This window comes from Salmo salar, chromosome 17, assembly GCF_965601325.2.
Source record: "Salmo salar chromosome 17, fSalSal1, whole genome shotgun sequence".
Taxonomy (NCBI): domain Eukaryota; kingdom Metazoa; phylum Chordata; class Actinopteri; order Salmoniformes; family Salmonidae; genus Salmo; species Salmo salar.
This window is the reverse complement of record NC_138307.1, coordinates 74,684,360-74,700,332: the sequence shown is the minus strand read 5'-3', so window position 1 is coordinate 74,700,332 and position 15,973 is coordinate 74,684,360. Positions and strand designations below refer to the sequence as shown.

At 44.7% G+C, this 15,973-nt stretch overlaps 1 protein-coding gene across 2 annotated transcripts in view; it reads right to left on the bottom strand.

Moving 5' to 3' along the window:
• Positions 1-15,973, bottom strand: part of LOC106576570 (plexin-B2) — a 236,580-nt gene that overhangs the window by 42,767 nt on the left and 177,840 nt on the right. For both annotated transcript variants that reach the window (XM_045700160.2, XM_045700159.2), the window contains 8 exons: positions 15,411-15,543; positions 13,385-13,521; positions 12,977-13,159; positions 11,664-11,772; positions 9,166-9,375; positions 8,252-8,431; positions 7,667-7,803; positions 5,369-5,469 (listed from right to left, as the gene is read on the bottom strand). In XM_045700160.2, the coding sequence (XP_045556116.2) occupies positions 5,369-5,469; positions 7,667-7,803; positions 8,252-8,431; positions 9,166-9,375; positions 11,664-11,772; positions 12,977-13,159; positions 13,385-13,521; positions 15,411-15,543 (1,190 nt within the window). The remainder of the gene's footprint in view (positions 1-5,368; positions 5,470-7,666; positions 7,804-8,251; positions 8,432-9,165; positions 9,376-11,663; positions 11,773-12,976; positions 13,160-13,384; positions 13,522-15,410; positions 15,544-15,973) is intronic.

Below are 15,973 nucleotides of genomic sequence, written 5' to 3'. Positions count from 1 at the left end.
GAACAACAACAACAAGACTAGCTCCTAGGAGAACCAGAACGCAACAACAAGACTAGCTCCTAGGAGAACCCGAACACAACAACAAGACTAGCTCCTAGGAGAACCAGAACAACAACAACAAGACTAGCTCCTAGGAGAACCAGAACAACAAGACTAGCTCCTAGGAGAATCCGAACGCAACAAGACTAGCTCCTAGGAGAACCAGAACGCAACAACAAGACTAGCTCCTAGGAGAACCAGAACACAACAACAAGATTAGCTACTAGGAGAACCAGAAAAACAAGAGTAGCTCCTAGGAGAACCAGAACGCAACAACAAGATTAGCTACTAGGAGAACCAGAACAACAAGACTAGCTCCTAGGAGAACCAATAACGCAACAACAATACTAGCTCCTAGGAGAACCATAACAACAACAACAAGACTAGCTCCTAGGAGAATCCGAACGCAACAACAAGACGAGCTCCTAGGAGAACCAGAACGCAACAACAAGACTAGCTCCTAGGAGAACCAGAACGCAACAACAAGACTAGCTCCTAGGAGAACCAGGACACAACAACAAGACTAGCTCCTAGGAGAACCAGAACACAACAACAAGACTAGCTCCTAGGAGAACCAGAACAACAACAAGACTAGCTCCTAGGAGAACCAGGACACAACAACAAGACTAGCTCCTAGGAGAACCAGGACACAACAACAAGACTAGCTCCTAGGAGAACCAGAACAACAACAACAAGACAAGCTCCAAGGAGAACCAGAAAGCAACAAGACTAGCTCCTAGGAGAACTAGGACACAACAACAAGACTAGCTCCTAGGAGAACCAGAACAACAAGACTAGCTCCTAGGAGAACCAGAACAACAACAAGACTAGCTCCTAGGAGAACCAGAACAACAACACTAGCTCCTAGGAGAACCAGACAACAACAAGACTAGCTCCTAGGAGAACCAGAACACAACAACAAGACCAGCTCCTAGGAGAACCAGAACAAAACAACAAGACTAGCTCCTAGAAGAACCAGAACACAACAACAAGACCAGCTCCTAGGAGAACCAGAACAACAAGACTACCTCCTAGGAGAACCAGAACCAGAACAACAAGACTAGCTCCTAGGAGAACCCAAACGCAACACCAAGATTAGCTCCTAGGAGAACCGAACGCAACAACAAGATTAGCTCCTAGGAGAACCCAAACGCAACAACAAGACTAGCTCCTAGGAGAACCAGAACAACAACAACAAGACTAGCTCCTAGGAGAACCCAAACGCAACACCGAGATTAGCTCCTAGGAGAACCGAACGCAACAACAAGATTAGCTCCTAGGAGAACCCAAACGCAACAACAAGACTAGCTCCTAGGAGAACCAGAACAACAACAACAAGACTAGCTCCTAGGAGAACCCAAACGCAACAACAAGACTAGCTCCTAGGAGAACCCGAACGCAACAACAAGACTAGCTCCTAGGAGAACCAGAACAACAACAACAAGACTAGCTCCTAGGAGAACCAGAACGCAACAACAAGACTAGCTCCTAGGAGAACCCGAACACAACAACAAGACTAGCTCCTAGGAGAACCAGAACAGCAACAACAAGACTAGCTCCTAGGAGAACCAGAACGCAACAACAAGATTAGCTACTAGGAGAACCAGAAAAACAAGAGTAGCTCCTAGGAGAACCAGAACGCAACAACAAGATTAGCTACTAGGAGAACCAGAACAACAAGACTAGCTCCTAGGAGAACCAATAACGCAACAACAATACTAGCTCCTAGGAGAACCATAACAACAACAACAAGACTAGCTCCTAGGAGAATCCGAACGCAACAACAAGACGAGCTCCTAGGAGAACCAGAACGCAACAACAAGACTAGCTCCTAGGAGAACCAGAACGCAACAACAAGACTAGCTCCTAGGAGAACCAGGACACAACAACAAGACTAGCTCCTAGGAGAACCAGAACACAACAACAAGACTAGCTCCTAGGAGAACCAGAACAACAACAAGACTAGCTCCTAGGAGAACCAGGATACAACAACAAGACCAGCTCCTAGGAGAACCAGAACAACAAGACTAGCTCCTAGGAGAACCAGAACAACAACAACAAGACTAGCTTCTAGGAGAACCAGGACACAACAACAACAAGACTAGCTCCTAGGAGAACCAGAACACAACAACAAGACTAGCTCCTAGGAGAACCAGGACAACAACAAGACTAGCTCCTAGGAGAACCCAAACGCAACACCAAGATTAGCTCCTAGGAGAACCGAACGCAACAACAAGATTAGCTCCTAGGAGAACCAGAACGCAACAACAAGACTAGCTCCTAGGAGAACCGAACGCAACAACAATACTAGCTCCTAGGAGAATCCGAACGCAACAACAAGACTAGCTCCTAGGAGAACCCAAACGCAACAACAAGACTAGCTCCTAGGAGAATCCGAACGCAACAAGACTAGCTCCTAGGAGAACCAGAACACAACAACAAGATTAGCTACTAGGAGAACCAGAAAAACAAGACTAGCTCCTAGGAGAACCAGAACGCAAGAACAATACTAGCTCCTAGGAGAACCAGAACAACAACAACAAGACTAGCTCCTAGGAGAATCCGAACGCAACAACAAGACTAGCTCCTAGGAGAACCAGAACAACAAGACTAGCTCCTAGGAGAACCAGAACGCAACAAAAAGACTAGCTCCTAGGAGAACCAGAACGCAACAAGACTAGCTCCCAGGAGAACCCAAACGCAACAATACTAGCTCCTAGGAGAACCCAAACGCAACAATACTAGCTCCTAGGAGAACCCAAACGTAACAACAATACTAGCTCCTAGGAGAACCCAAACGCAACAACAAGACTGTAATTGATTTAACTGGGCAAGTCAGTTAACAACAAAATCTCATTTACAATGACGGCCTACCCCAGCCAAACCTGGACGACGCTGAACCAATTGTGCGCCACCCTATGGGACTCCCAATCACGGCCGGTTGTGATACAGCCTTGAATCGAACCAGGGTGTCCGTAGTGACCCCTCTAGCACTTAGATGCAGTGCCTTAGACCGCTGCGCCACTCGTGAGCCAGGAGTGGCATGTGTGTGTAATGTTATAGCAGTGTATGTGGTGTGACTGTTCTAGACTGTTCTCTCTGCTACCGCATGGCAAGCGGGTACCAGAGCACCAAGTCTAGGTCCAAGAGGCTTCTAAACAACTGCTACCCCCAAGCCATAAGACTCCTGAACAACTAATCAAATGGCTACCCAGACTATTTGCTTTGCATTCCCCCCCCCCCCCCCACGTTGCTGCTACTCTCTGTTATTATCTATGCATAGTCACTAACTCTACCTACAGTTGAAGTCGGAAGTTTACATACACTTAGGTTGGAGTCATTAAAACTTGTTTTTCAACCACTCGTTTTTCAACCAAACTTTAGTTCTGGCAAGTTGGTTAGGAGATCTACTTTGTGCATCACAAGTAATTTTTCCAACAATTGTTTACAGACAGATTATTTCACTTATAACTCACTGTATCACAATTACAGTGGTCAGAAGTTTACATACACTAAGTTGACTGTGCCTGTAAACACCTTGGAAAATTCCAGAAAATGATGTCATGGGTTTAGAAGCTTCTGATAGGCTAATTGAAATCATTTGAGTCAATTGGAGGTGTACCTGTGGATGTACTTCAAGGTCTACCTTCAAACTCAGTGCCTCTTTGCTTGACTTCATGGGAAATCAAAAGAAACCAGCCAAAATCTCAGAAAATAAATTGTAGACCTCCACAAGTCTGGTTCATCCTTGGGAGCAATTTCCAAAAGCCTGAAAGTACCACGTTCATCTGTACAAACAATAGTATGCAAGTATAAACACCATGGGACCACACAGAAGTCATACCGCTCAGGAAGGAGACGTGTTCTGTCTCCTAGAGATGAACGTACTTTGGTGCAAAAAGTGCAAATCGATCCCAGAACAACAGCAAAGGACCTTGTGAAGATGCTGGAGGAAACAGGTTCAAAAGTATCTATATCCACAGTAAAACAAGTCCTATATTGACATAACCTGAAAGGCTGCTCAGCAAGGAAGAAGCCACTGCTCCAAGACCACCATAAAAAAGCCAGACTACGGTTTGCAACTGCACATGGGGACAAAGATCATACTTTTTGGAGAAATGTCCTCTGGTCTGATGAAACAAAAATAGAACTGTTTGGCCATAACCATCGTTATGTTTGGAGAAAAAGGGTGATGCTTGCAAGCCGAAGAACACCATCCCAACCGTAGCTGAAGAACACCATCCCAACCGTGAAGCACGGGGGTGGCAGCATCATGGTGTGGGGGTGCTTTGCTGCAGGAGGGACTGGTGCACTTCACAAAATAGATGGCATCATGAGGATGGAAAATGATGTGGATATATTGAAGCAACATCTCAAGACATCAGTCAGGAAGTTAAAGCTTGGTTGCAAATGGGTCTTCCAAATGGACAATGACCCCAAGCATACTTCCAAAGTTGTGGCAAAGTGGCTTAAGGACAACAAAGTCAAGGTATTGGAGTGGCCATCACGAAGCCCTGACCTCAATCCTATAGAAAATTTGTGAGCAGAACTGAAAAAGTGTGTGCGACCAAGGAGGCCTACAAACCTGATTCAGTTACACCAGCTCTGTCAGGAGGAATGGGCCAAAATTCACCCAACTTATTGTGTGAAGCTTGTGGAAGGCTACCCGAAACATTTGACCCAAGTTAAACAATTTAAAAGCAATGCTACCAAATACTAATTGAGTGTATGTAAACTTCTGACCCACTGGGAATATATCACTCTCTCTACTATTATTCTGTCATCTCACATTCTTAAAATAAAGTGGTGATCCTAACTGACCTAAGACAGAGAATTTTTACTAGGATTAAATGTCAGGAATTGTGAAAAACTGAGTTTAAATGTATTTTGCTAAGGTGTATGTAAACTTCCGACTTCAACTGTACATATAACGTTGACAAACCGGTGCTCCAGCACATTGACTCTGTACCGGTACCCCCTGTATATAGTCTCGCTATTGTTATTTTACTGCTGCTCTTTAATTATTTGTTACTTTTAATTCTTATTCTTATTTTTTTAACTGCATTGTTGGTTAGGGGCTTGTAAGTAAGCCTTTCACTGTAAGATCAACACCTGTTGTATTCGGCGCATGTGACTAATAACATTTGATTTGGTAAAGTGTGTGTAATGTTTTAGCAGTGTATGTGGTGTGTGATAGTGTGTGTGTGTGTGGGGATTGTGATAGTGTGTGTGTGTGAATGTTATAGCTGTGTGTGTGGTGTGTGATAGTGTGTGTGTAATGTTATAGCAGTGTGTGTGGTGTGTGATAGTGTATGGTGTATGAACATACCTGTGAATTCCTTCTTGCAGCGGTCTCTCACGCTCTCCTCCAGATTCTCCAACTGGTGTTTCACTTTCTCATACTCTCTCTCTGCCTGCTGGCTCTTCCTCCTGTCATATACACACAGGAACAGTCCATTAGACTACTAACACACAGGAACAGTCCATTAGACTACTAACACACAGGAACAGTCCATTAGACTACTAACACACAGGAACAGTCCATTAGACTACTAACACATAGGAACAGTCCTATTAGACTACTAACACACAGGAACAGTCCATTAGACTACTAACACACAGGAACAGTCCATTAGACTACTAACACACAGGAACAGTCCATTAGACTACTAACACACAGGAACAGTCCATTAGACTACTAACACACAGGAACAGTCCATTAGACTACTAACACATAGGAACAGTCCATTAGACTACTAACACATAGGAACAGTCCATTAGACTACTAACACACAGGAACAGTCCATTAGACTACTAACACATAGGAACAGTCCATTAGACTACTAACACACAGGAACAGTCCATTAGACTACTAACACACAGGAACAGTCCATTAGACTACTAACACATAGGAACAGTCCATTAGACTACTAACACATAGGAACAGTCCATTAGACTACTAACACACAGGAACAGTCCATTAGACTACTAACACATAGGAACAGTCCATTAGACTACTAACACACAGGAACAGTCCATTAGACTACTAACACACAGGAACAGTCCATTAGACTACTAACACGTAGGAACAGTCCATTAGACTACTAACACACAGGAACAGTCCATTAGACTACTAACACACAGGAACAGTCCATTAGACTACTAACACACAGGAACAGTCCATTAGACTACTAACACACAGGAACAGTCCATTAGACTACTAACACACAGGAACAGTCCATTAGACTACTAACACACAGGAACAGTCCATTAGACTACTAACACACAGGAACAGTCCATTAGACTACTAACACACAGGAACAGTCCATTAGACTACTAACACACAGGAACAGTCCATTAGACTACTAACACATAGGAACAGTCCATTAGACTACTAACACACAGGAACAGTCCATTAGACTACTAACACACAGGAACAGTCCATTAGACTACTAACACACAGGAACAGTCCATTAGACTACTAACACACAGGAACAGTCCATTAGACTACTAACACACAGGAACAGTCCATTAGACTACTAACACACAGGAACAGTCCATTAGACTACTAACACACAGGAACAGTCCATTAGACTACTAACACACAGGAACAGTCCATTAGACTACTAACACACAGGAACAGTCCATTAGACTACTAACACACAGGAACAGTCCATTAGACTACTAACACACAGGAACAGTCCATTAGACTACTAACACATAGGAACAGTCCATTAGACTACTAACACACAGGAACAGTCCATTAGACTACTAACACATAGGAACAGTCCATTAGACTACTAACACATAGGAACAGTCCATTAGACTACTAACACACAGGAACAGTCCATTAGACTACTAACACATAGGAACAGTCCATTAGACTACTAACACATAGGAACAGTCCATTAGACTACTAACACATAGGAACAGTCCATTAGACTACTAACACACAGGAACAGTCCATTAGACTACTAACACACAGGAACAGTCCATTAGACTACTAACACACAGGAACAGTCCATTAGACTACTAACACATAGGAACAGTCCATTAGACTACTAACACACAGGAACAGTCCATTAGACTACTAACACATAGGAACAGTCTATTAGACTACTAACACACAGGAACAGTCCATTAGACTACTAACACATAGGAACAGTCCATTAGACAACTAACACATAGGAACAGTCCATTAGACTACTAACACACAGGAACAGTCCATTAGACTACTAACACATAGGAACAGTCCATTAGACAACTAACACACAGGAACAGTCCATTAGACTACTAACACATAGGAACAGTCCATTAGACTACTAACACATAGGAACAGTCCATTAGACTACTAACACATAGGAACAGTCCATTAGACTACTAACACATAGGAACAGTCCATTAGACTACTAACACATAGGAACAGTCCATTAGACTACTAACACATAGGAACAGTCTATTAGATTCCAGAACTGTTCCACACTGTGAATCTGTAGTCTGAACATTTGAGATTATTTCATTGGTCCTAGAGTGTAAACTCCAGACACCCATTTCACCAGGTGAACTAAAAACAATACACCCATCAGAACTACATGAGTGGTGCTTGATGGGAAGTGTAGTTGTGTACCTGTAGCAGTAGACGGACACAGCTATGAACAGTAGCATAGGGACGATGACAGCTGGGATGATGATAGCCAAAGGAACCTCATACTTCCTCTCATAGTTCACTGAGCCCACCACCCACTCACCATTACCAAACTTTATCTGTTAGAGAGAGATATAGACAGAAAGGGAAAGAGAGAGATGAGGGGCAGAGTGTAGAGAGAGAGACAGAGACAGAGAGTTCAAGTCAGTTAAAGGCAAATAGAAGAAAGCTAATTAGCTACACGACGTGTATAATTGTGGAGAGCCAGATATACATCAAGGTGTTGATACTGATATGTCTCTGTCAGGACTGAGTGGTCTCAGTCAGAAGACTAGGATTATTGTATGGTTGAATCAGGTGTGTTACTGCTTTGACTGAAGTGAATTCCTGCAACACAAGACATTGGATTAAGTTTGGACACCCCTGAGTTAGATCGAAATGTACTGGAACACTAGCACCTATCTGAAATACATGTTGAGAGCCAGAGAGACATCAGCTTGTCCAGTGCTAATGCCTGAAGCCTCTCTCTCTATGCCTTGGGTTTAGACAGAAGGCCAGTGTTGTCACCGTTAGGTCCAAAGGGTCAGAGCTGGTGTCTCTGCGCTGGCGTTTGGAGCGGGCTCTGGGCTGGGTGGACGGAGCTTCCAGGAACAGCTTGTCATCCTGCAGGATGGTCACCTTACAGGACGCATCTCCTACGAATGCCTGGGCTTCTTCAGCTGTCATGGCCTTGCTGAAACCACGACCCTGGGGAGAAAGAGAGAGGTGGCTGGCTGTTAACCTCTGGACTGCATTGATTACTTCAATATTGATATGAATTATATCAATATCAATGCACTATAATTGTCTTTTCTCTGCGGGGGGACATCATAGTCACAAAGCAGAATACATTTGTTTGTTACCCCTTTTTCTCTCCAATTTCTTGGTATCCAATTGGTAGTTATAGTCTTGTCTCATCGCTGCAACTCCTGTACGGACTTGGGAGAGGCGAAGGTTGAGAGCCGTGCGTCCTCCGAAACACAACCCAACCAAGCCACACTGCTTCTTGCCCACTTAACCAGGAAGCCAGCGGCACCAATGTGTCGGAGGAAACACCGTACACCTGGCAACCGTGTCAGCGTGCACTGCGCCTGACCCGCCACAGGAGTCGCTAGTGCGCGATGATACAAGGACATCCCTGCCGGCCCAAACCCTCCCTAATCTGGACGACGCTGGGCCAATTGTGCGCCGCCCCATGGGTCTCCCGGTCGCGGCCAGCTGCGACAGAGCCTGGACTCCAACCCAGAATCTCTAGTGGCACAGCTAGCACTGCGATGCAGTGCCTTAGACCACTGTGCCACTCGGGAGGCTGAAGCAGAATAACATTTAAGCCACATTGGTCCACGGAAAACGATAAGCGAGTATTACCAGAAATAACCAAAACCTCCTAAACAGTAACCATGACAACACAACCCCATAAGAGTAGTGTTACAGTTCTTTACCGTGACGATGATGATGGAGGTTTCAGTGATGATGTTCTTGGTCAGTTCATTGAAGAACGGGTCGGGGTGGTAGACAAAGGACTTCAGTTCCTCTTCCACTTTGTCTAGCTGGAGGAAGGTCCTAAAGGACTGGGTCTCAGAGGACCTGTTCACCGCTGGACTGTCAAACAGCAGCACAGTGTCGTTCTTATGTACGGCATACTGGATAAACTGGAGAGGGTGGGAGAGAGAGATAGAAAAGAGAGAGGAGAAGAGAGAGAAGAGAGAGTGGAGAGAAAGGAGAGAGATTCAAAGATTTAATTGAATTTCATTCCTGGCAGGACACTGTCTGTTTTAGAGAGAAGAGACAAGAGAAGTCTGTAGTCACAGACAAAAACATAAAACTCACTGAGTCACTGTTGACATGCTAGCTACCTGCCATGGATAATACCACAGCAACAGTACTGTACACTAGGACATGCTAGCTACCTGCCATGGATAATACCACAGCAACAGTACTGTACACTAGGACATGCTAGCTACCTGCCATGGATAATACCACAGCAACAGTACTGTACACTAGGACATGCTAGCTACCTGCCATGGTTAATACCACAGCAACAGTACACTAGGACATGCTAGCTACCTGCCATGGGTAATACCACAGCAACAGTACTGTACACTAGGACATGCTAGCTACCTGCCATGGATAATACCACAGCAACAGTACTGTACACTAGGACATGCTAGCTACCTGCCATGGGTAATACCACAGCAACAGTACTGTACACTAGGACATGCTAGCTACCTGCCATGGATAATACCACAGCAACAGTACTGTACACTAGGACATGCTAGCTACCTGCCATGGATAATACCACAGCAACAGTACTGTACACTAGGACATGCTAGCTACCTGCCATGGATAATACCACAGCAACAGTACTGTACACTAGGACATGCTAGCTACCTGCCATGGGTTAATACCACAGCAACAGTCACACTAGGACATGCTAGCTACCTGCCATGGGTAATACCACAGCAACAGTACTGTACACTAGGACATGCTAGCTACCTGCCATGGATAATACCACAGCAACAGTACTGTACACTAGGACATGCTAGCTACCTGCCATGGGTAATACCACAGCAACAGTACTGTACACTAGGACATGCTAGCTACCTGCCATGGATAATACCACAGCAACAGTACTGTACACTAGGACATGCTAGCTACCTGCCATGGATAATACCACAGCAACAGTACTGTACACTAGGACATGCTAGCTACCTGCCATGGATAATACCACAGCAACAGTACTGTACACTAGGACATGCTAGCTACCTGCCATGGATAATACCACAGCAACAGTACTGTACACTAGGACATGCTAGCTACCTGCCATGGATAATACCACAGCAACAGTACTGTACACTAGGACATGCTAGCTGCCTGCCATGGGTAATACCACAGCAACAGTACTGTACACTAGAGGGATTAGAATACACTACTGGCAGGAAACAGACAACTTGTGGAATGGTCTACTAACCTCAATGGGAGTGGACTCTAGAATGATAACATGTAGTGTATTGTATAATAGGAGTGGACTCTAGAACGATAACATGTAGTGTATTGTATAATAGTAGTGGACTCTAGAATGATAACATGTAGTGTATTGTATAATAGGAGTGGACTCTAGAATGATAACATGTATTGTACAATAGGAGTGGACTCTAGAATGATAACGTGTATTGTATAATAGGAGTGGACTCTAGAATGATAACATGTATTGAATAATAGGAGTGGACTCAAGAATGATAACATGTATTGTATAATAGGAGTGGACTCTAGAATGATAACATGTAGTGTATTGTATAATAGGAGTGGACTCTAGAATGATAACATGTAGTGTATAATAGGAGTGGACTCTAGAATGATAACATGTATTGTATAATAGGAGTGGACTCTAGAATGCTAACATGTAGTGTATTGTAAAATAGGAGTGGACTCTAGAATGATAACATGTATTGTATAACAGGAGTGGACTCTAGAATGATAACATGTAGTGTATAATAGGAGTGGACTCTAGAATGATAACATGTATTGTACAATAGGAGTGGACTCTAGAATGATAACATGTATTGTATAATAGGAGTGGACTCTAGAATGATAACGTGTATTGTACAATAGGAGTGGACTCTAGAATGATAACATGTAGTGTATAATAGGAGTGGACTCTAGAATGATAACATGTATTGTATAATAGTAGTGGACTCTAGAATGATAACAGGTGTATTGTATAATAGGAGTGGACTCTAGAATGATAACATGTATTGTATAATAGTAGTGGACTCTAGAATGATAACATGTAGTGTATAATAGGAGTGGACTCTAGAATGATAACATGTATTGTATAATAGTAGTGGACTCTAGAATGATAACATTAGATGTAGTGTATAATAGGAGTGGACTCTAGAATGATAACATATTGTGTAAGTAGTGAGTAGTGTGCACTAACCTCAATGGGAGGGGACTGAGAGAAGTCATCAGCAGAGGGCAGCACCTTCATGGAGGCTCTCTGGACGAGGTTAAAACCACTGCCCACACACACGATCCTCCTGCCTCCACTGAAACACCAGACAACACACACGTCAGCTCTCAATAAAACACAACTCTACTGCAACTCTCTGTTGGCTGGGCTCCCTGCTTGTGTCATCAAACCTGTGCAACTCAGCAGAACGCTGCAGCCCCCGATGTTCAACCTTCCTAACTTTTCCCATGTCCCTGCTCCTCCGCACACTCCACTGGCTTCCCTAACCCTAACCCTAACCCAACAGAGTACCTGCCCATCTTCCTCCTGAAGCTAGGACAGCAGAGTACCTGCCCGTCTTCCTCCTGAAGCTAGGACAACAGAGTACCTGCCCGTCTTCCTCCTGAAGCTAGGACAACAGAGTACCTGCCCGTCTTCCTCCTGAAGCTAGGACAACAGAGTACCTGCCCGTCTTCCTCCTGAAGCTAGAACAACAGAGTCCCTGCCCGTCTTCCTCCTGAAGCTAGGACAACAGAGTACCTGCCCGTCTTCCTCCTGAAGCTAGGACAACAGAGTACCTGCCCGTCTTCCTCCTGAAGCTAGGACAACAGAGTACCTGCCCGTCTTCCTCCTGAAGCTAGGACAACAGAGTACCTGCCCGTCTTCCTCCTGAAGCTAGGACAACAGAGTACCTGCCCGTCTTCCTCCTAAAGCTAGGACAACAGAGTCCCTGCCCGTCTTCCTCCTGAAGCTAGGACAACAGAGTACCTGCCCGTCTTCCTCCTGAAGCTAGGACAACAGAGTACCTGCCCGTCTTCCTCCTGAAGCTAGGACAACAGAGTCCCTGGCCGTCTTCTGAAAACATGTTTTGTGAACCAACACTCGCACTTGACTCTTTTCTCTCTTACTAGCTTGGACTGTGAAGGTATAGACAGAGGAAACATGTACTTCCAGTACTATGACTGATATGTGGTTGTCCCACCTAGCCATCTTAAGATGACTGCACTAACTATGTGGCTCTGGATAAGAACATCTGCTAAATGACAAATGTAATGCTCCTGCCTCCACTGAAACACTAGACGACGACACCATATATCAGGGTCATGTTAGGAAGCACAAAACAGGAGAAACCTTTTGAAATGTTTTGAAAGAGGGAGACACTACCTGCATTTGTCCAATAAGAAACTGTCATTTCATTATCCGCTTCAAACTGATTTGCATTCAACCCAAGCTTTGTTTAAAGAAAAAGAGGTGCTTTAATTTCAACCCTCTCTGGAACATTGTTCCTGGATTCTACTCACCATACGAAGCTGGTCTTGGGGCTGTAGTCAGTGAGTTTGGGGTTCTCAGAGTACTGGAAGGAGCCAGGGACGTCCTTGGTGGTGCTCTTCCCATACCTCATTGAGACACTCAGGGTCTCCGATGGAACCTTTTGTCCCTTGTATACACCTGTCTCACAGGTGATCTCACTGCCAAACGACAACCTGAGGGAGAAACGGACAGAGAGCATTATGGGACAGGTCAAACAGGGGTTGTAGTGTTGAGGGGAGAGAAGGTAATCTCAAAGGAACAAGTCAAACACAATTACTGTATGGCTAATATATTTCAGAGGTCGGCCTTGAGAGAACAATTGAATAGGACATGACTTAGGCAACCTGTCCAGACAGCAAACTGCAGGGGTTGGAAGACTCAAGTGTGATCATCCTTACACTTCACAGGGCGTTCCACCCACGGTGACAATGACATCATCCTTGTTTGCCGTATCCAGGTGTTTCCCAGAGATGGTGATGACTGTTCCCCCGGCCGCAGGGCCCGTAGAGGGGGAAACTTTCTCAGGGATGGGGTCCTGGAGGGGATAAGAGATGAGACATCAGTGATAAGGTAACATACTTAGGTCCTGGAGGTTTTCCAGACTGCATGACCTGACAAGGAAAAACTCCTGTCCTGACCTTTTAACATTCTATATGGTTATTTAGCAAATGCTTTCATCTAAAATGTTTTACATTTAACACACTGTGTATATATGTACTGTACAATATACTGCATGTGTCCCATGACAAACTCCGGTGTAACAAACACCACTGTCTAACGGCCGGGGCCCACTGTCTAACGGCCCGGGGCCCACTGTCTAACGGCCCGGGGCCCACTGTCTAACGGCCCGGGGCCCACTGTCTAACGGCCCGGGGCCCACTGTCTACCGGCCCACTGTCTAACGGCCCGGGGCCCACTGTCTAACGGCCCGGGGCCCACTGTCTAACGGTCCACTGTCTACCGGCCCAGGGCCCACGCCGGCCCACTGTCTAACGGCCCAGGGCCCACTGTCTAACGGCCCAGGGCCCACTGTCTAACGGCCCAGGGCCCACTGTCTAACGGCCCAGGGCCCACTGTCTACCAACCACTTAGGACTTTATCATCACAACACAGCTACTGAACACCACTTAGTACTTCATCACCACAACACAGCTACTGAACACCACTTCGTACTTTATCACCACAACACAGCTACTGAACACCACTTAGTACTTTATCACCACAACACAGCTACTGAACACCACTTAGTACTTTGTCACCACAACACAGCTACTGAACACCACTTAGTACTTATCACCACAACACAGCTACTGAACACCACTTAGTACTTTATCACCACAACACAGCTACTGAACACCACTTAGTACTTTATCACCACAACAGTTACTGAACACCACTTAGTACTTTATCACCACAACACAGCTACTGAACACCACTTAGTACTTTATCACCACAACACAGCTACTGAACACCACTTAGTACTTTATCACCACAACACAGCTACTGAACACCACTTAGTACTTTATCATCACAACACAGCTACTGAACACCACTTAGTACTTTATCATCACAACACAGCTACTGAACACCACTTAGTACTTTATCATCACAACACAGCTACTGAACACCACTTAGTACTTTATCATCACAACACAGCTACTGAACACCACTTAGTAGTAGTTTGCTGAGAAAATACTGGGAGTAGACAGCCAGATCTGGAGCAGACCAACTTAAAACAGCAGAGAGGCAGAGAGAGAGGCAGAGAGAGAGGCAGAGAGAGAGGCAGAGAGAGAGAGAGAGAGAGAGAGAGAGAGAGAGAGAGAGAGAGAGAGAGAGAGAGAGAGAGGCAGAGAGAGAGAGAGAGAGGCAGAGAGCGAGAGAGCAAACGAGAGCGAGAGAGCAAACGAGAGCGAGAGAAAGAGAGAGCAAAAGAATGTTATGTTCCCTAGAAAATCTGAAGCTTTGATCAAATCTATAATAAGGAAAAATAGCTTTTCAAGCTCAGTACATTCTCATGGGGACATTGTTGTTTCGAAAGAAACAAACAAGAAAATATGAACCCCAAAATAAATGAGTGTAAAAATTTACCATGAAGTAAAATAGTCTCCCAGTATAGATGTGTTTTTGAGTAAATCCTGTTTTTGAGTAAATCCCCGTTAAATTCTGTTTCCTTTCAACAGATGCTATTCTGAATTCTAAGAGCATCTTCTAAGAACTAAGTAGATTGATGAACGTGGAGATGTAAAACCAGCAGAGAGAGACTAACATAGTGGCTGTATGAGCACTGAGCAGAGCTTTAACCACACTAAGAGCCATGTACAGAATGAAACGTCAGATCACTCCTGCACAGTGTGGGGCCGACTCTTACAACAGTTAGGATTCATGTTGGGATAAAGAATGGCCCTGTGACTGTATGAAACGTACCCTATAGGTGAAGAGGACCTCTGAACGTCCTGTCCTGCCCCCCTCCACCTCTACCTCCACTACCCCCTGGTTGATGGGCCCTGGGGGGTCCAGTGAAGCTGAAGACTGGACCGGACCGATCTCACACACAACACTGGAGAAGACACAGAACAGCTGGGGTAAGACAAAGGCCCGGTTTCTCCACCACACACACACACACACACACACACACACAAGCAGACATACTGTACATCGAAATGTTGTGTTTAATGAAATATGTTATTCGCTGGACATAAAAGTACATTACAGGCAGGAACGGTCCTTGCCGTTCTGGCGGGACCAAAAAATGCCACCCCCCTTCACAAACCTAGAATAGTCCCAGTAAGCAAAATACTGTTGAAAAGACATCTAAAATAACTATTTTCTAGGTGTTTAAATCAGGTTCATTTTCGGTTGTGAATTAAAGTTGAAAAGACGTACAGTAGCAGTCAATAGTTTGGACACCTACTGTACTCATTCAAGGGTTTTTCTTTATTTATTATTTTCTACATTGTATAATTATATTGAAGACATTAAAACTATGA